This window comes from Copidosoma floridanum, unplaced genomic scaffold (assembly GCF_036245765.1).
Source record: "Copidosoma floridanum isolate Cflo_tuat_1 unplaced genomic scaffold, Cflo_Japanese_pri ptg000030l, whole genome shotgun sequence".
NCBI lineage: Eukaryota > Metazoa > Arthropoda > Insecta > Hymenoptera > Encyrtidae > Copidosoma > Copidosoma floridanum.
In genome coordinates, this window is record NW_028321907.1 from 2,440,062 (window position 1) to 2,458,877 (window position 18,816).

General features: G+C 39.4%; 3 protein-coding genes across 6 annotated transcripts; 2 read left to right on the forward strand and 1 right to left on the reverse strand.

The window, feature by feature from the left end:
* Positions 1–786: 786 nt before the first annotated feature.
* LOC106641293 (uncharacterized) lies at positions 787–2,276 on the reverse strand. Its single transcript, XM_089596758.1, has 3 exons — positions 2,074–2,276; positions 1,672–1,972; positions 787–1,580 (listed from the first exon to the last, which is right to left on the reverse strand). Exons 1-3 carry the CDS (start codon positions 2,219–2,221, stop codon positions 1,373–1,375), a joined length of 657 nt encoding a protein of 218 aa, XP_089452884.1. The 5' UTR covers positions 2,222–2,276; the 3' UTR covers positions 787–1,372.
* A 143-nt stretch (positions 2,277–2,419) lies between these two features.
* Positions 2,420–3,384, forward strand: LOC106646209 (U11/U12 small nuclear ribonucleoprotein 35 kDa protein). The gene is made up of 4 exons (XM_014362254.2): positions 2,420–2,466; positions 2,594–2,812; positions 2,869–3,082; positions 3,163–3,384. The coding sequence occupies exons 1-4, from the start codon at positions 2,464–2,466 to the stop codon at positions 3,300–3,302; spliced, it is 576 nt and encodes a 191-aa protein (XP_014217740.2). The 5' UTR covers positions 2,420–2,463; the 3' UTR covers positions 3,303–3,384.
* Positions 3,385–6,017: 2,633 nt separating this feature from the next.
* On the forward strand, positions 6,018–18,585 carry TpnT (troponin T, skeletal muscle). Of its 4 annotated transcripts, XM_089597068.1 has the most exons (15): positions 6,019–6,181; positions 7,714–7,760; positions 8,483–8,504; positions 9,904–9,911; positions 10,405–10,425; positions 12,674–12,691; positions 14,518–14,548; positions 14,629–14,733; positions 14,809–14,905; positions 14,985–15,127; positions 15,206–15,424; positions 15,510–15,602; positions 16,006–16,086; positions 16,984–17,062; positions 17,415–18,585. In XM_089597068.1, exons 2-15 carry the CDS (start codon positions 7,735–7,737, stop codon positions 17,687–17,689), a joined length of 1,218 nt encoding a protein of 405 aa, XP_089453194.1. In that variant the 5' UTR covers positions 6,019–6,181; positions 7,714–7,734; the 3' UTR covers positions 17,690–18,585. The 4 variants fall into 4 exon arrangements, with proteins under 4 accessions (XP_089453196.1, XP_089453194.1, XP_089453195.1 ...); XM_089597070.1 differs by lacking the exons at positions 8,483–8,504; positions 9,904–9,911; positions 10,405–10,425; positions 12,674–12,691; positions 16,984–17,062 and adding an exon at positions 16,300–16,378 and having other exon boundaries at positions 6,018–6,181; XM_089597069.1 differs by lacking the exons at positions 8,483–8,504; positions 9,904–9,911; positions 10,405–10,425; positions 12,674–12,691.
* The last annotated feature ends 231 nt before the right edge of the window (positions 18,586–18,816 follow it).

Sequence of the window (18,816 nt, forward strand, 5' to 3'; positions counted from 1 at the left end):
GTTTTTTTTTTGTTACGCACTAACACACGTTTTTTCCAACTAGAAATAATAAAATTTCTGCAATATCTCATCATCGACAACTAATAATTAATCGCAGAGAAAGACCGGGAGCCGACAAATTGCTGGAGCATCGCTGGTTGGAGGCACCACTTGAAAATCCAATATCAAAAGTCCGACTCAAGCGTTACGTTATCAAGAAACGATGGGTCAAAGCCGTCAACACGATTTTAGCTCTCAGGCGTATGGGAGCGCACATCAACTTTGATCTCGTTTAATTTTAATTTTTTTTCTCCTCCTACTGAGCGTTGACTATGTGTAATCTCAAGCTCAGCCGTGAGGTGACTTACTTCACCAAAGTTACAAGATCAGATTTAATTTTTGTCCGTCATTAGTTTAAGACCATTTTGTAAACAATGTTAAAAGAACAAATTAAACATGTGTGAAAAAAAGGCCTTCAAATATTTTCAAGGTATCAAAAATCTGAAGATTCGTTGTATTTATGTTATCGTCTAGTAGCGTAAAACGAAAATTTGATAAATAATCAGTAATTGGGATATGTAAAGCCAACATACTAGATACATGAATGTAAAGTATCATTTCGTCAACAAATTAAAAGATTCAATGTAATTAAAAAATGAAGTTACTTGACGTCAAGTCAGAAGATATAGTAGCTCATGAAATAACCCAACCACTGCCTTGACAGAAGTTTTTTTTTTCTTTTTTTGAGTATTTACTCATTGGAAATTAGACTCAGTATGGATGAAGATGAAATTATGCTAAAAAACATTGACATTTTATGTAGGTTTTATTGATAATGAAAAAAAAATTTTTTGTTGTTAATATACTTAAATACAGAGAGTGTTGTTATAATAATTTCGACTTGCATATTTGCCTCGTAGTAGGGTATTTTCATACCACCACAGAAATTATAACGATACAGTGAGCAGTGTACTTTTACCACCAATGGCCTGGGATATTGTTAAAAAGATATATGTACAAAAACACTACAGAATGTTTCTATTTAAAAGAAAAATTAATTATTAAAATAATTTATTTGTATTAATATTTTTTTTTAAATACGATTATAGAATAATAATAAATAACTTATACAATAAAAACATTTATAAAGTACACATGCACACATTGGTTATCAAAAAAATTAAACGCAACAATTATTAGACTACAATACTTTTACTTAATTTTAACATTATAGCTGTTAAAAAATTCTTTCAGTGTTTAGATGTTATTTTCCGATTTTGAATACAACATTTGAATCACATTTTTGTTCTGCATAATGGAACCGTGATCCTAGATAATAACGATGGAAAATCCAAGTAAGGATCATCTTTTTTTAGATAATTTTAATACAATATTAGTCCTCTCCTTCACTATTTTGTTCACTTAATAAAATATACACGTAATTTGCTGCCGGCGTTTCACGTACTTTTGTTGTTAATGCATTTTTTCTTTCTGTCATTTGTTGCGTCTGCAATTGTTTCAATTTGGTTTGCAACATATTATTTTCTTCTTTGGACTTGAACAGTTTAGCTTGCAAATCTTTTATTGTTTCTTGTTGTATCCTGCCAAAATTTTATAAACAATAGATCATTGACTATTACAATTTACTATTAAAATGTTAATGGTCACTTAAATAAAAAAAAAAATAACTACCTGATTTGTTGAATGAGCGGTTCACTATTGTATTTGGTTATTTTCATACCAGTGATTTCACAAAGATCAAACGAATCTTTTACTTGTTCTGCTATAACATCTAATTTCAAGGTGTAATCTCTGTTTAAATTTTTTATCTTATAGCAGTTTGCCCGATTTTCCTCATAATCCAAATTTTCAGTTGGAACAGCATTATCTAACAATGTGCGAAGCCTTTTCGGTGAATAATTTTCACAATTTGTCAAACACTCTGGCTTTTTTTTGAAACAATTTGGAGCGAAATGGGTGGAACATATTCTAGCTAAAATACATCACACGTGACACAAACTTTCATCAAATAAATAAACATCATGAAGCACTAAATAGAAAAATACTCGAAAAATACTCGAAAAATAAACAAACCATTTTTGAGGTTAATATTCGGACGATTGCATGCTGCGACCCATTTTTGAGCCATTTCAAGATTTCTTGGGAAAGAAAAAAATTGCACATTTATTTTTCTTGCATCTCCGCTTTTTTTTCTGCAGCCAGGTACACTACAAGTAGGCATTTTCCTGCAAAAAACAAGACTATTTTATCAATACACACACACAACTACACGCAAAAGCATATACTAAGTATACACAACTCCTCTGCGTCTACTGCTCTGACGACAGTATATATATATTTTGCTTGACCAAGTGACGTCACACGTCATCGCAAACTAGCAGACTGCAAATTTTCTGTAAGTATATACGCAATGTTTACGTTTGTGGTCTTCTATCGTTAAAAGTTGAGAAAATCAATTTGGTTATGGTGAGTGGTGAGTTTTAAATACTTGATTAGCACATTATTTACCAATGAATGTGAGCTAAGACAAAAAAAGCAAATTGAAGTGACCAAGTGTAATTCATTAGTATCTTTATTTCTTGTGTTTTCACAGAGTGTGTCAAAGAAAGCATGGAGTCCTTATTTTACAAAGGAATACGATCCTTTGATGGCAGGCAGTATCGATGGCACGGATACAGAGCCCCATGATAAGGCAATCGCCAGAGCAATGGAGTCTCATTATGAACCTCCTCATGGACTGAAATCAAAACCAGACAGGACCCTGTTTGTGTCAAGATTTGGTCCCAGGATAAGCAAAGATGATTTGATTGAGGTATTACTTCCCCCGCTAAATTGGTACATGTGTATTGTTTAATATTTTGATTTTAGTTTTTCTCACAGTATGGGGATGTCGTTTCTGCCACTGTAATATACGACGTTGTCACTGGAGCTTCACAATGTTATGGCTTTGTGGAAATGAAGTACGAGGATGATGCTTGGAAGATAGCTAGGAGAATGAATGACTTGACTTTGATGAGTCACAAACTTTTTGTCGATTTTGAAGTTGGACGAACAATGAAGGGGTGGAAGCCAAGAAGGCTTGGTATGTATATCTGAAGTCATTTTAAAATATACAAAAAAAACCATTGCAATAAAAATTCAGTTGGTATCTGAATATTACAGGTGGTGGTTTTGGTGGCAAGAAAGAGTCTGGACAACTGAGGTTTGGTGGAAAAGAGCGACCTTTTAAAAAACCTTACTTACTGGGTGTACCGGACAAATATAAGAAACCACTTTCTTCACTCAAGCCAAAAGTAGAATGATTGATTCAACAAACAGCGCGTCTTAATCTTTCAAATTAATAAAATTACTATTTTTTACCGTTCAAACAGCCACTTTAAGAAATTTATTTATTTATTTATTTTTAAATATACATTCTCGAACTCAACTTATACTTGGCAAATATGCATGTAGATGTGCAGTCTCTGTCAATAGCATACATATGACTACTCATCCGTTTCAAATTTCACGTTGAAAAAGGAAAAAATCTGTAGTTTTGTCTTTAGAAAGTATAAAACAATGCAATTTTCTACCCCATTTTCAGTCAACTGCTCTACCATTCAAGTCTGATGGCCATCCCATAAAAAATCCGCTGCTCTAATGGATGTTTTTATCCGAATGGAGGCAGAACATCTTCCCAAAGAATCCCAACAACGAATCACAAATATTTACGAAAATTCTATAAATAAGATAACAGCCATATCCCGGTAACCCAGATGATATTCAAGAAGCCTGCATCATCATTAGCATCCGTAGCTCAGGCGAACTTCAAGGCACACACCCACATCGCCGCGATTAGGCGCAGGCAGGTGTATATGTATATTCATGTATGCGCAAGACGTGATAATTAGAAGAGGTGCCAGAAACAGTGACGTGGTCATCTTCACCCTCGAATGCTCGAACTATGTGTATATATAATGAACGAAGAGAGAGAGAGAGTGAGGAGACCGGACAACCTCGTACACCCAGATGACGCCCTATCTATTCTCTCGACGGGCCGCCATACACGGCGGCTCCCACCTCGAGCTTCTCGTGCATCGACTCGCTATACACACGCGGACTACCTCTCCCGAGGAGGAAGACAAAGTTATTGTTTCTCCTTTTATTATTTTCTTTCCCCCCAGCGACCAGGACTCGTGTTATTCTTGGATTCGAAGGTTGGCGAGCACATCAGCGTCCACCTGGACGACCCCAAGTGGAGCTACTTCTTCCGCGTGTCGGTTGGCTGACGGATCCGACTATGGCTCTGCTGTTCGAGCCACCTCGGCCGACCCAATTTTCGTTAAACGCCACATATATATATGCAATATGTACACACACACATACTATATATACGCGTGTGCCTTCTTCTACTGCGTTTATGAGATAAAGGTATAAATATAAAAGTGCGTTTATCTCTGACTTGAAACTCCTCTACCGCCCTCCTCTATATATCTGTAGTAAAATCGGGTGTAACACGGCGTCGCTTCCACGAATCAGCGAAAAATCGAGTTCCGTGGCTCCGACAACCGGGTTTGCATTTTCTTTTTTTTCCCCGCTCCAGCTCGGGAATGGAGCTGTTTGTACAGTTTCACCTATAGGTACCCACCCCAGACGATTTTCGTTGGAGGTATTTTTATATACAACGTCGGCTGGCCGGTGCGTCCCGTACTTTTCATCGGAGCTGCGTTTACTTGTTTTGCACAATTTTACCGCGTTACACAGAACACGAAAAATATAACGGCCATTCTCGGAATCAACGGACAAGCATAGATAAAGGGGGGTCGTAAAAAAAGTGTGCACTGGGCGAAAATCGATGAACACGCACGCACGCTTTCGAGAATGAAGAAAAAAAAAAAAAAAAAAAAGTGGTCACGAACCGTGCGCGCGGCGCGGTCGTAAAAATAAAATATCAAAAATATACGGGTTTATATTTTCGGTTGAGGAATTTTCGAAACGAGAAGTTTAGCCGAAGCGCACGCGGTGCGATGGTTATTTTTAACCCGAAAAATTGTACCGAAAAGAAGAAGGGAAAAAAAAAACTCATCCGAACCGTGCCTATATGTAATGTAATGCCGTGTCTGACCACACATCGTTCTTTTCTACTGCCGATTCCACGTATAATATATGCGTACCGACTTGGCGCATACAATTATCTCGAGATGCCAAGGGACAATGTAACATGTAACGTCCCGATCGAAAGGATAGAAAAAAAAGCCTCCCCTTGGTCGACGTATCGGTTCGCAAGCCCCGAGAAAAATTGTTCGGCGTCACCAAACTATACATATATGTATGCAGCCCCGACACCCACGCACCTTCGAGACACGGGGGAGGAGTTACCGGCCAACACCGCGTAAATATCCGAGAAAAGAATACCCAGCTCCATACAAACACACACACACACGAGCAAAACGAATTATACAACGCGTTGGAACAAGGGAAAAGCCGGTCCATGATTTCCAGGGCGGCTCCTCCAAAAGGCAGAAAATGTTTCAAAGCTCAACCGCTTATGTTATTGCGGCGAAAGCACCGCTAGTATATACGGTCCAACGATTCACTCGGGACAGAAGGCAAGCCACACCGGTTAACGATACAGATCTAAATCATGTTACATGCACACCTATATTGTATATACGCTTGTTTTTCCCTTTTGCTCGGGCGTATACAGCATATGTGCGTATGCAGCATCCACCACCTTATACACGCACACGTATCACTGCATCAGGGGAGAACGGAAATAGAGGCTTCGAAGATCGCGCAAGCGCCCTTTGGGGCCCGCGTTGGCTAATAATAGCCGGCGATCGCGGCTTCGCGCCACAGAGAGAGAGAGAGAGGAGCGCGGGGGAGGCTGCAAACAGATAGGGAGACAATCATCAGCACCAGCATCATCGTCGTCATCATCATCGTTGTAATAGTAGTAGTAGTAGTAGTAGTCACGGGCACGGGCGTGGGGATCTGGACTCTCTCTCTCTGCGGGTCAGGGCGCGTTGAGGTGTCGGCTCCCGAAGGCAAAGCTCTCAGAGCCGCTCAAGCCGTCGCGCGGACTCCACATTCCAATAAGAAGCTCGGGCTCTCTGCGACCACTGCTTTTTTTGTACCGTGGATTGGCGCCAGTGCCCCAGTAGTAGTACCACCACCAGCGACAGCGGCAGTTTTAGAATCGGTACCTCTATCCGATCGCCCAGTCTACACCCTATCTCTCACTTTCTCACTTTTCTCTCTCTCTCTCTCTCTCGCATATACATTAACACGTATACATATACACGATTACCCAGAGTGTAAGTTCCCCTGCTCCGGAGAATTTACAGAATCGTTTAACCACCGACAACGCGATAATTCGAGCTTTGCTTATTTTAAAAAAAAATACATACATAGAAAAAAAAGAAAAAAATAAGGCGAGCTTTTTCTCTGTCTGTGTGCAAAATACGTTCAAGGATCGTCCCATTGTCGCGTAACGCGGGCGTCTCCAAAGTGATGTGAGCGATATCGGCGCATGTGCATCGTATTTTTAACCACCAATAGAACACCAAAAAGAAAGAAAGAAAGAAAAAAAAAAAAAGGATAATTCGTCAAAGTGCATCAATTGTGGAAATAATGTGTCAAAGCTGAGAAAGTTTTTCACTTGTATCATCATATCATATACGTACGTAGTATCTGGTGCTCGTTCGTCGTGGTCGTACAGAAGGAAGAGAAGTAGAGAAGCTGGCTGATGTAACACCGAGGGAGATCAACGACCGCGTGCCAATTTCGGCTATTTATTTTATTTTATTTTATTTTCATTTATTTATTTTCTTATGCGCACGACCAGTGTGTCAACTGCTCGTGTACATGTATATGTAAGAAGAACCGTGTACTGGACTGTGTGCTACGACCAAAGGGGACCATTAAAATCGGTATTTTCGTAACGTGTTTTTTTTTTTTTTTTTTTTTTTTTTTCCTCTTCTTCTTTGGTGGCCAATTGGAATTTCGTAAAATTTTTCTTTCAGGGTTTAATTTAGCCCGAGGAGGAAGATGGAAGCCTGTACGTGCCCAATCGGAGTGCGTGAGCGTAAATTAAGCTTATGACGTACACACTCTTGGTCTAGACGGATCTCAAATTTTAACTGGGTCGCGTGGCCTTTCTCCCCTTCTCTGCGCGCTCGCGTCTGTGCATGACGATCATGTAACGCACAGGCACGAAACAATGCGGTGGAACGAATGTTACCGATTACCGATCTTTCGGCAGGAAAATCCCGAAATGCGCGTGAAGCGCGGTTGAAAAGCAAGGGTGTCGAGTCATCCCGAAAAATCGCAAAGGTCGTTACTTTGCCGGGGAGGGCAGGGGGGGGGAGCAGCTAAAGACAATGACGCAAAAGAGCGAGCGGAAGGATCTCGGCGAGCGTTGATATCGCGGAGCGAGGGACAGCCATGTTGCCGAGCGCGCTATTATTAGGTTTAGCGGGAGGGCGAGGGGATCGGCTCCTTATAGAGCTCGCGCCGACGATGCGGACCCGTGTATAGGTGGATCACTTGCCGATCTTTTTTTTTTTTTTTTGTTTTTTTTTTTCATCCCTCGTGCATGGAACGGCGATAAAACCCGGAAAAAAAGGTGCGAGTGCACGTATTGATTTGCACACAGACATAGACCGAAGGCTCGATCGGCGATTTTCTTCTCTGCAAGACCACTAAATGGATGCTTGTTTTTCTCTGTTGCAGGCACCCTAGTATCCCGCAAAAATGTCGGACGACGAGGAACAATACTCGTAAGTATAAACGCATATTTTCGCACGAGTAAAAAATTACGGGTAAAACCATACCGATATTCTGTCTTATTTACATCTTATAATATGTACGTATATAGCTACGATTGTTTACAGTTGAAGGTTTACAGTTGAATGGAACAATTGTTACATACGAATAGGTACAGAGATTATAGCTGTGGCAATTTTTACACGCACAGAAATATTTGCGATTCAAGCTACCGAACGACGATATTGCATTTTTTTTTTTTTTTTTTTTTTCGATCAATCAATAAGGAATTGGCGCGATATTTGTCGTCGTTGTTATAGTTGCATGGGTGCATACTGTTAAATAAATATACGTAGGTAAAACGTGATTCTCATTCGTAAGTTGTCTGTTGGAATGCCATTTTTTATTTTTTTTTATCTCCTTTTTTATTTTTACTCACAAGGAATATGCATACCACGAAACCCCATATGATTATCATATGTGTCTCACCCCCACCTCCCCCTGTGTCTCAATTGTCTCGTTAACTAAGATTTCAACCATGTAGTATTATTTAATTTGTGTTTCATGTGTATTTATATAAGTTTTTACACGCATCCACCGATTTTTTTTTTTTTTTAACGTACGTTTTTAACGCGTGTATTTTTCTCCCACGTTCGTAAAAAAAAAAAAAAAAAAAAAAAAACCAAATACGGTAACACCAACGACTAACCGATCTGTTGTACGATTTTTTTTTCAGCAGCGAAGAGGAGGTCGAGGAAGTGTAAGTACATCGTTAAACCTCGATTATTACTTCCACCACGACGAATCCAATGGTGCACATTTCGTAATTAACTTGTGTTTCTTTTTTCTCTTTTCTCCTTGCAGGAAGTAAGTTCCAGGCGCGGGTATTATCATTCCTCTTTACTATATACTCTGTCGTCCTTGATTAGTCAACTTTTTTCTTTTTTTTTTTTTTTTTTCTTTTAATTTTCTTCCTCTCAGTGCTACGTAGTTGTGCCCCTTAGAAATTAGAAGTGCCCCCCGTAGTGAAGTAGTTTTTAGTCGATTAGAGCAAAAAAAAAAAAAAAAAACCCAGCAAAATTAAATCAAACTATTAACTAGAAAAAATTAAAAAAAAAAAAATTAAAAAAAAAAAACTTGAATAAAATTATTTAAAAAATACAAAAAATTGCGTTATAAAATCCACGCGAGTGCGCGTGTTTTGTCAAAAGGAAAGCTGATACGCAGTAGATTAGAGGGCGCTAATAATAGAAAACGTCACACGAGGGACCAAAAGTAACGGTTCTCACACGTCTCGCCGTTTCTCCGCGCGATTCTCGCTGTTTTTATGTTTTTTTATTTATTTATTTCGTACAGTGAAAAGCTTCGAGGAATTTTCGGCGCGTTACGCAACGGCACTCGAGAAGAGAAGAAGTTTCGATAATCGAGGGAGAAAATCGAGTCTGCACGCCCTCGTAGTCGCCGTCGCGCGCAAGGAGGAGGAAAAGAAGAAGGAGAGCAGAGCCGGGAGAGGGAGATCTCTCGCGAAATGCCGGCCGGTTAAAATTAGAGCGTGTTTCCTTCACGAAAATAGAGCGCGCGTGTGCGTGTGAACAGCCGCTCCCTCTCTCTGCACACACCCGGATACGAATTTAGTAACACGAGCGTCGCTCGATCTCTTTTTTTCTCGCCTCAAAATTGTTTTTTTCTTCTTTTCACCTCTCCTTCACATTTTTTCGCACAAAATTCGGGAGACTCCCCCGGTTTTTTCTTTTTCGGAGCTCTGGAAATTTTTCAAGTTTCGAGATGGATGAATTTTCGTAGCGTAGATACGCCTACACGTATACATACGGTTAGCGGGAGAAACAAAGTTTTAAAATACGTACACGCGCGACCAGAACAATGAAAGCCCGAGCGCAGGGAGGAGAGGATTGGGTAACCCCCGGTTGCCTCATAGGCTCGCGTATTCGCGTTGTTATTATTAGCGGCGAAATGCATAATACCTATACGCTCACGCGGAGGGGCCGGCATGTGCATTTTAATTATTTTTGGCCGCAGAGACGCGACGGGTGATAAAGACAAAAAAAAAAAAAAAAAAAAAAAAGTGTCACATCTTTACGGCGCAATGAATTGATAAATTTAACGCGCGAGCGCTTCGTGAAAATGGGCGCGTCGTAGGAGCAAAAGTCTTTTGGTGGATGCGTTGAATTTTGGGGGGGAAAAAAAAACAAAATGTTTGCAATGTACTCTTTCTTTTCTTCATAGGGATATGAGAAAATTACTTCCGGGAATCACTTCTAACGCGTATATTTTCATGATTCTTGCTATCCGAGCATCGTTTTCCCCTACATCTTTTTATTGTTTATGCTCACAGTGTATTATTGTTGAGCCTTAGAAAAGAGGAACTGTAATATTTCGCATCATCCACGTCTTTTCCCATTTTTTATCCCACATTATATTCATAATTGAATTCAGAAGGCCAATAATTGACTATGGTTTTTCTCTTTTTTTTTTTTTTTCATCCCACTATCTCAAAATTAAAAAAAAAAAAAAAAAACCAAAAAAAACCAAAACCACAAAACATCGTCTCAATTACCAAATCCACCATCACCACCACCATCCGAACGATCGACGCACGCGGACGCGCAATTCGATGCGACGATTATGATCGATCGAAAGGCAACCGGAGAAGAAGATCGAGTAAGTGCACAACAACTGCTGACGCATCAATAACTTTTTTCATTTTTTTTTTCTTTGTTTGTCCAATAATACGTGTTTACTTACTTATTTTTCTATTTTTGGTTTTTATTTATTTATATTGAAAAAAATTTTTTTTTAACTTGTTAATCATTACTTCATAATATTACCTGCGCTACCGGTCGCAGAGTGTCTCTTTGTACGTCCGCTATTTTAAAAAAGAAATACCTACTACTCGCTCTCTATTACATCACTAAAGAAAGAAAGGGATGTAGCACGACACGAGTGTATTTTTGTTATTCTGGTCAAGCCGATCGTCCGCGGGGGAGGGGGAACTTTAGCAAAGCTTGTGTTACCAAGGCTTGGATGAAAAAAAAGAAAATAAATAAATAAACCAAGTAAAAATCTGTCGTGCTACAACTCTATTGCTGCTCTGTAAACGTCTATGCGTAATTTTACATTGGTATTACTGTTAACTTTATTGTTTTTTCATTTTTTGTCTTTAATACGTATTTGGTATTTTTATTGAAAAACCAAAATTGAAAAAAAAATCGCAAAGTTTTACTGTTGTGACGTTTTTGGCGTAATATTTTACTTTCGCTACATACTTAATTACTTACCGCCTAATATGTATGTATATAATACAATATGCTCTATTACTATTATTACCAGCGCAAAGTATATTATTCATAGTAGATTCGATTTATCTTGCGAATTTATTGCCTTTTGTCATTTTAATGTGAGTACAATGTAATGATTATTATTCGTAGTGCGCGCATCAATAGTTGGTGAATAACAAATGTTATTTTTTAAGTAAACGAGTAATTAACAATGTAATATCGGTAGTTATCGAGTATACTTTTGGTGCTTTCTTATACAGCTTATCTACGCACATAAAAAAAAAATCTACTTGTTAAAAATCAAACAAATCATCACGTATCGCCATATAATTTACAATAAATGCGCGTTAAAAAAAAAAAAATTACGTAAAAATGAGTAATTTACATCTCAATACAAAGTATACATGATGTAAATGATTAAATATCACCGTTAATTAAACATCACCAAAAGCTCCCGTTCTCTTTTTCTTTTGGCACACACCGCAAGTGCCCCTCTCTCTCTCTCTCTCTCTTTTTCCCTCTGTGCAGCATCACTATACATTTTCTCTCTCTCTAATCGCCTATTACACTCGGTGACGAGTTAATAATCAATTCCGTCTCTTTTTCTAAATTCACATACATCTTACTTCTAAATCTCTCTTCCGACTATAGGTATATGCCTCGCAAAGCAAAAAAGCTCTTCATTGTACACATCCTAACGAGGCGTTAACATATATATACATTGCCACGCGGATATAATGTAAAGTATCGTTACGTTCTCGCGGCTCGGGAGTTTGCATAGTAGTTTCGGCATCACCAGCAAACGTAAATAATATAAGCAGCAGCGGAGCCTTCGCGCACGGCCCCGGCATCTCCGTCCCCCTGCTAATATACGAAAATAAAAGGGGGCAGGTCGCTATACGTGCACACACACACACACACACACACGCTTGCGCTCGTGCAGATTGCCGTTTATTTTCACGCGCGCGCGAGCTAACGGAGCACTGCGCGTACGTATATATATATATGTTTATAAATAAATGCGGGGAGGGAGGAAAAAAACAACCGCTCGAGATTATTTTCATTTTTCGCGCTGGATAAAAAAAGCCGGAGCCCTCGCGCGGCCGGGAGTTTCTGTTTTTTTCTTTTTTTTTTCGTTTAGTGGGGATTTTCGTTGCGGAACCGCTTTGATTAATTGGCCCGAGAATATACGCGGGCCCGCTGTTTTTTTTTTTTTTTTTTTTTTTTTTTCAAGCTTTGCCTGCGAAACGCGGCGGAAAATCAAATTCTTGCGGTTGATGGGGTGTTTTTTTTTTCGATTTGTCGAGCTGCAATCTGCGTGAGGCGTGAAAATAAACAAAAGCGTCAATAGTGACTGCTCCTGCAAAAACCAATTCTAAATACCAAACTGTGCATTCGTACGTTAAAAGAAAAAACAAACTCATTTAAAAAAAAAAAAAAAAAAAAAAAAAAATAATACAAATAACATTTAATAAAAAAATTTAATCGCTTTTATGAGAATGTCTTTTTTTGTCATGCAATGTTATCCAATTGAAAAAAAAAAAAAAAAAAAAAAAAAAAATTACTTGCTTGCCACCGACAATATTCCTTACATTATTTATTAACCGAACTGTACTTTTTTTCTTTTGTAGGGGTAGGGCGTCCCAAAAGTAAGTTGAACCTCGAGATTGTTCTTTTTATATCTATCTATATTTTATATATTATATGTATACGTCGTTAACACATTGTATACGTCATGTCCTGCAGCTCTGCTCACCCAATAAAACCCTTTTTTGTTTCTCTCTCTCTTTTGTCACCCACGTTTGTTATAATCTCCTAAACGGACTTCAGTGAAGAACCACAATATTTGGCACTTTTCTTTCACACGCCCTCGGGTCTCATTTCTAATATCCATTTGTACATATATACATGCGATTCGAAATTTTTTTTTCCTTTAAATAACAAAACAACAGCAACAATATTTATGTACATACAATATAATATAATTCACTGAAGATCCTTCAAAATAATAATACAACCACTCGTCTTGATGTGCAGTCCAATGTGTCTTGAATCACACCCCTTGTTCGTGTCTCTCACTCCAACGTGTTCCTTTTTTTTTTTTTTTTTTTTTCCCTGTTTGTCAATAATCATTAATAACGAATGAGAGTTTTAGTTTCATTTTTTTTTCTTCTGTCGGTTTCGCTGCGCGATTTATTCACAATGTACATATAACAGGAGAGCCGGACGCGTTTGGTGCAATAATCATAATTTATTTGTTTTGTGTACTGTCCAGCAACTTTACTTGTGTCCGTACCGATTGTGCAGTGGGCGATATTCACCTACGTGTTTTTTGGCAACAATCACAGCAGTAATCGCTCGAAAGGCGCGCATTTACACTTTTTTTCTGGAAAGTATCAATGATACGCGTGTTTATGGGTACATATGAATTACATGGAATAAAAAAAGTACATCCGAAAATTTTTTTTTTTTTCACTAAAAGTACCGTCGACGCGTCTCCGACCCAATTCCGAAATCGTGTCAAACACTGACACGCCGAGGCCTTGGGGAAATTTAAACTCGGCGCCTCGTGACGTCCACCGCCAAAACCCAACGGCTCCTCGACGTCGCCGGTGCTTCGGACGATTTCAAGTTTTTTTGTACACTTTTTCTCAGAGATCCTAGATTTTTCTCTCTGTTTTTTTCTTTTCATTTCAACCTATTTTTTCCGTATATATAATTATACGAAAAGACGCCAAATTTCGTTTTTTTTTTTTTTTTCACTTCCGCTTTACTTCTACCTTCTCAATTTCTGCTGTGTATTAAAACCGCGAAAAATAAATAAACGAACGGATAAAGAGAAAACCCGAATCACACAAAAAAAAAAAAAAAAATCTCAAGCACAAAGCTTTACGCAAATATATATATATATATATAAGCACGGCCTCTCTCTACATTACACATGTGAAGTCGATTGTCGATTAATACACTTGCGCTACAACAGCATACACACACATAGCAACAGCTTTACGTTTGCCTAATTTTTTTTTTCTTCTTCTTCTACCACACGTTTTAACGCCTCGCGCTGTGTATTATTTGTCAGCAGCGTCGTGCGCTTCATTATATGTCTTGTAAGTTTGCGCATTTGAAAAAAAAAAAAAAAAAAAAAAAAAAAAAAGCTGATGTGTCTGTCTATTGTGTGGCCGTATATGTATGTTATGTGTGTATACACGCATTTGCTGCGCGTTACGTCCGCTTGTCCGCGCCGCTGAGAAAATATTATACGAGTACGTATAAAGATGAGCGAAGAAATGGAGGAAATAAGGAAGGAGTATGAAAGGCGGACGGACAGTAGTATATAAGCGGATGCAGCGTTTATACACGTGTACTACATATGATGGCTGTAGTGCGAGAAAGAGCTGTAAGGTCAAAGTGGCCGTGCTGGGAAACTAAAGAGACATGTACTTTTGTTGTTTTCGCTTCGTCACGGCATCAGGGAATCCGGCGAGAATCCGGAGTTTATGAAGGTGAGACTTGCAATTTTTCCTACGATATAATTATGCAAGGGAGAAAGAGCGGATTGAAAACGAGTGACCTCGTTTTGCAGAGACAAGAACAGAAGAGGAGTGATCTTGACGAGCAGCTTAAGGAATATATCGCGGAATGGAGAAAACAGAGGGCAAAGGAGGAAGAGGAGCTGAAGCGGCTGAAGGTGCGTTTTTCTTACTTTTTTTTTTTCCTCTCTCTCTCTCTCTATGGCTCACTGGATTAACCATCGATGAAACAGGAGAAGCAAGCGAAGCGCAAGATCTCGCGCGCCGAGGAGGAGAAGCGACTGGCCCAAAAGAAAAAGGAGGAGGAGGAGCGCCGCCAACGTGAGATCGGTAACGTGTCCCTTTTATTATTCCAACTTGTAAATATACATCGTCAAGTCTATGGTGGTGAAAACGTGGTGATTTGCAGAGGAGAAGAAACAACGGGATATCGAGGAGAAGAGGAGACGCCTGGAGGAGTCGGAGAAGAAGCGCCAGGCCATGATGCAGGCGATGAAGGACCAAGCGAGCAAGAAAGGCCCCAACTTCACCATCCAGAAGAAAGACCTATCTGTTAGTCCTACGACAAACCTTAAAAAACCCGATAACGATATTTGACACATTTTTCATGTCCACTCGTGTTACGTACAGGGCAACCTCACGTCAGCACAGCTCGAACGCAACAAGACGAAAGAGCAGCTCGAGGAGGAGAAGAAAATATCACTGAGCATCCGCATCAAGCCCTTGGAAATCGAGAACCTCAACATCGACAAGCTGCGCAACAAAGCGACCGAGCTCTGGGAGGCCATCGTCAAACTTGAGACCGAAAAGTATGATCTTGAGGAGCGCCAGAAGCGCCAGGACTACGATGTGAGTCCCTTTCTCTCGTGACAAGTACGCGCACGTAAAGACATTTTTTAATTGAAAAAAAAAAAAAAAAAATACAAAATTACAGCTCAAGGAACTCAAGGAGCGACAAAAGCAGCAGCTCAGGCACAAGGCCCTCAAAAAGGGCTTGGACCCCGAAGCCCTCACTGGCAAATATCCCGTGAGTGTCCACATACTACAACACAAAATATTTATATATATATATATAGCTCGGCTCGGGCATTAATAGTCGAATTTGCCAAGAAAACTCGGCATGATTGATCACGCGAGACCCGCAACTAAATATCGGAGGATTAATTGGAAAATCAGTCGCGTGTCTCAAACCCTGGCTCGTTGACTGTTTGGCGCGAGGGGGGGGGAGGAAAAAAAAATTTACAGCCATCCCAAGTATTCGACGCGTGCCAGCAATTTGGGTGGATTTTGACGATTCGCGATCGCCTGTAAACGCATTCTCGAGTAATATACATATACGCGGTGTGCAGAAATAACTTGGATCTTTGTACGCGTAGGTACATAGGGATAAAGGAAAGTCTGATCGAGGAGAGTCGTTTTTTTTTTTTCAGCCCAAAATCCAAGTGGCCTCCAAATACGAGCGTCGCGTGGATACCAGGTCCTACGACGACAAGAAGAAACTGTTCGAAGGCGTGAGTATTGTGCCTCCCTGAACCACTGAAAGACAAACTATATATCGATACACCCCCCTTCCCTACCAATTTTAGTTTTGAAGAAAAAAAAAAAAATAGAGTCCCTGCACGAGACAACAACACGAAATCACAGACAAAAGCACCAATTTTGATTTATATATTTCAATGTGAACAGAATAAAAACGCGAAATGTTATTGTTAATCAAATCTTAGGGCTATAATACGCTCTTCGCGGAGTACCAAGAGAAACTTTGGAAACAGAAAATGGAACAGTTCATGAAACGCACAAAAAGTGAGTTAGACAAGTTGCAAGAAAAAAAAAAAAAAAACCACCACACAAAGTAGAGTCCCCCTCAATCCCCTTGACGTTTAGATTACTTTTTTTTTTCTTTCTTTTTTTTATTATTCTCTTAACGTGTTTTGGTTTGCTTTTGACACTTTGTTGTTCCACATTCATCCCCCGTCGTTAATAATTCACACTCACTATTGAAAAAATCCCCTCATCATCGAAAACATTTGTTCTCCATCCCCCCCCTTTATGATATCCTGTAAATAGTAGTTGAATCGAAACAGCCCTTTGATCCCAAGTGACTGACCATTCGATATGGAGAGGAACGAAAGAAAAAAAAAAATCAATAATATAGTGGTCCGTATATCTTTATACATCCAAGTGAAAAGAAACAGTTGACTTGTCCCGATTTTGTCTAGTATTAACGACGTAACAATGAAAAACTCGTAACATTACCACCAACCCTGTATAATATACCGATGAAAGGTTCTTGGAGAGTGAGATCCCTGCAGGCGGAGAGGAGGAGGAGGAGGAGGAGGAAAGCGATGGTTGTCCCTTGAGTGTGAGAGTCCCAGCATGCGATGGGTTTTCGTCCGTTGTTGTTACAGGGCCTGACGGACGCCCAGAAGGAAGCGATGGAGAAGCAATGGTCCCAGGCTAAGGAACAGTTCCAAGGCCGCCAGAAGAGTACGTATATACGACCGATGACCGGCATCAGAGACGCTTTTCGCTGCAGCTTCGCCCCCATCCTCCTATCCTTCAAACCGGACCCCCTTTGATTTTCTTACATTTTCACTCCCCATCGTCCCAATAACCCTATCTATATGACTAACGCGTGTACAAGTCTGACATTAACTCGTCGCCAACAGCCACCAGAACCGGCGAGGGACAAACGCGAGAGATCGATTAGTTTATGTGCCGATTATTCGTGGTTGTCCGTCAAAGGTCAACCGCTCGCTACATGTTGAAATTAACCGAGTTATTGATTATGAGGAAAAAAAAAAAAAATAAATAAAATAAAAATGACAATGACAAACAGCGAAGCTGCCCAAGTGGTTCGGCGAGAGGCCGGGCAAGAAGGCCGGGGATCCAGAGTCGCCCGAGGGCGAGGAGGACGTGAAGGCGGCCATCGACGACGACCTGGAGGAGCCGCAGTTCGACGAGGAAGAGGAGGAGGAGGAGGAGGTCAGCGAGAAGGAAGAGGAGGAGGAGGAAGAGGAGGCCGAGGAGGAAGAAGAGGAAGAGGAGGAGGAGGAAGAAGAGGAGGAGGAAGAAGAAGAGGAGGAGGAGGAAGAGGAGGAGGAGGAAGAGTAAAACGCCAGCGACGAATCAACGGTTGCGTTTTCAAAATAAAAATAAAAAAACAATCATCGACATCCCAATCGCGAGCTCCGGCAAAACTATACTATATACCACTACCACGCTATTTATTACTATACTGTCGTCGATTTACACATACATACATACATATGCACGCAAACACCTACGACACACACACACCTTCCCCACCTCTCTCTCTCTCTCACTCATGGATATATATATATAAACACATCAAAACTGCATAACAACAATAACAGAGAATACATGAGTTTAACAAAATTTCTATAACTATGTTCGTTTTGTTTATTATCATTATTACTATTATTATTGTCATTATACTAAATATATGATTGTACTTATAATTTTCACTCGATAAGCATCATTGTATTACGAGACGGAGAAGCAGCAACGCGTCACATATGTGTATGAATTTTCTCTCTCTCTCTCTCTCTCTATCTATTTTTCTCCATATTTTCACAATCATATACTTCTCTCTTGCACTATTTTTATTAAACGTTTTTTTTTTTCTTCTTTTAATTATGATTAAATTTTTTCCTCGAGTGTGTGTGTCTGTGAAGCGACGTATTTAGATTTTTTGCATGTGGCGCGCACGAGGATATTTTTTTTTTTTCTGGAAAAAAGAAAAGACAAACACGAATAAAAAAACATGGGATTTCAACAGGGGATAGAATATATTATTTATGTATAAAAAAAAAAAAAAAAAGAAAGACAAAGAAAATCGAGAAAACATCTATAAAAAAATAAAATTTATTATTATTATTTTTTTTTTGTCAAAACAAATTATACTATCTTCTTTTACTGTTGTACACTTATATTATTTATGTTTCATTAATAAAAAATTAATTATTATCAATATGATAATCACGAAAGGCAGCCGCATTATTGAAATAAAAAAAAAAGAGAAAAATCATCCACTATAGCTCACTTGTGCGGATATGGAGTTCCATTGGTTGTCGATCGAAATCAACGATTGTCGGCACAAACAAAGCTAGACGAGAGTAGCGTTTGTTTGAAAACACCTATTTTGTTTTGATTGTGAAGGTCCTTTCGCTGGCCGACGACGAATCGAAAGCTCAATCGATTGTTCAGTTCGAATTCTC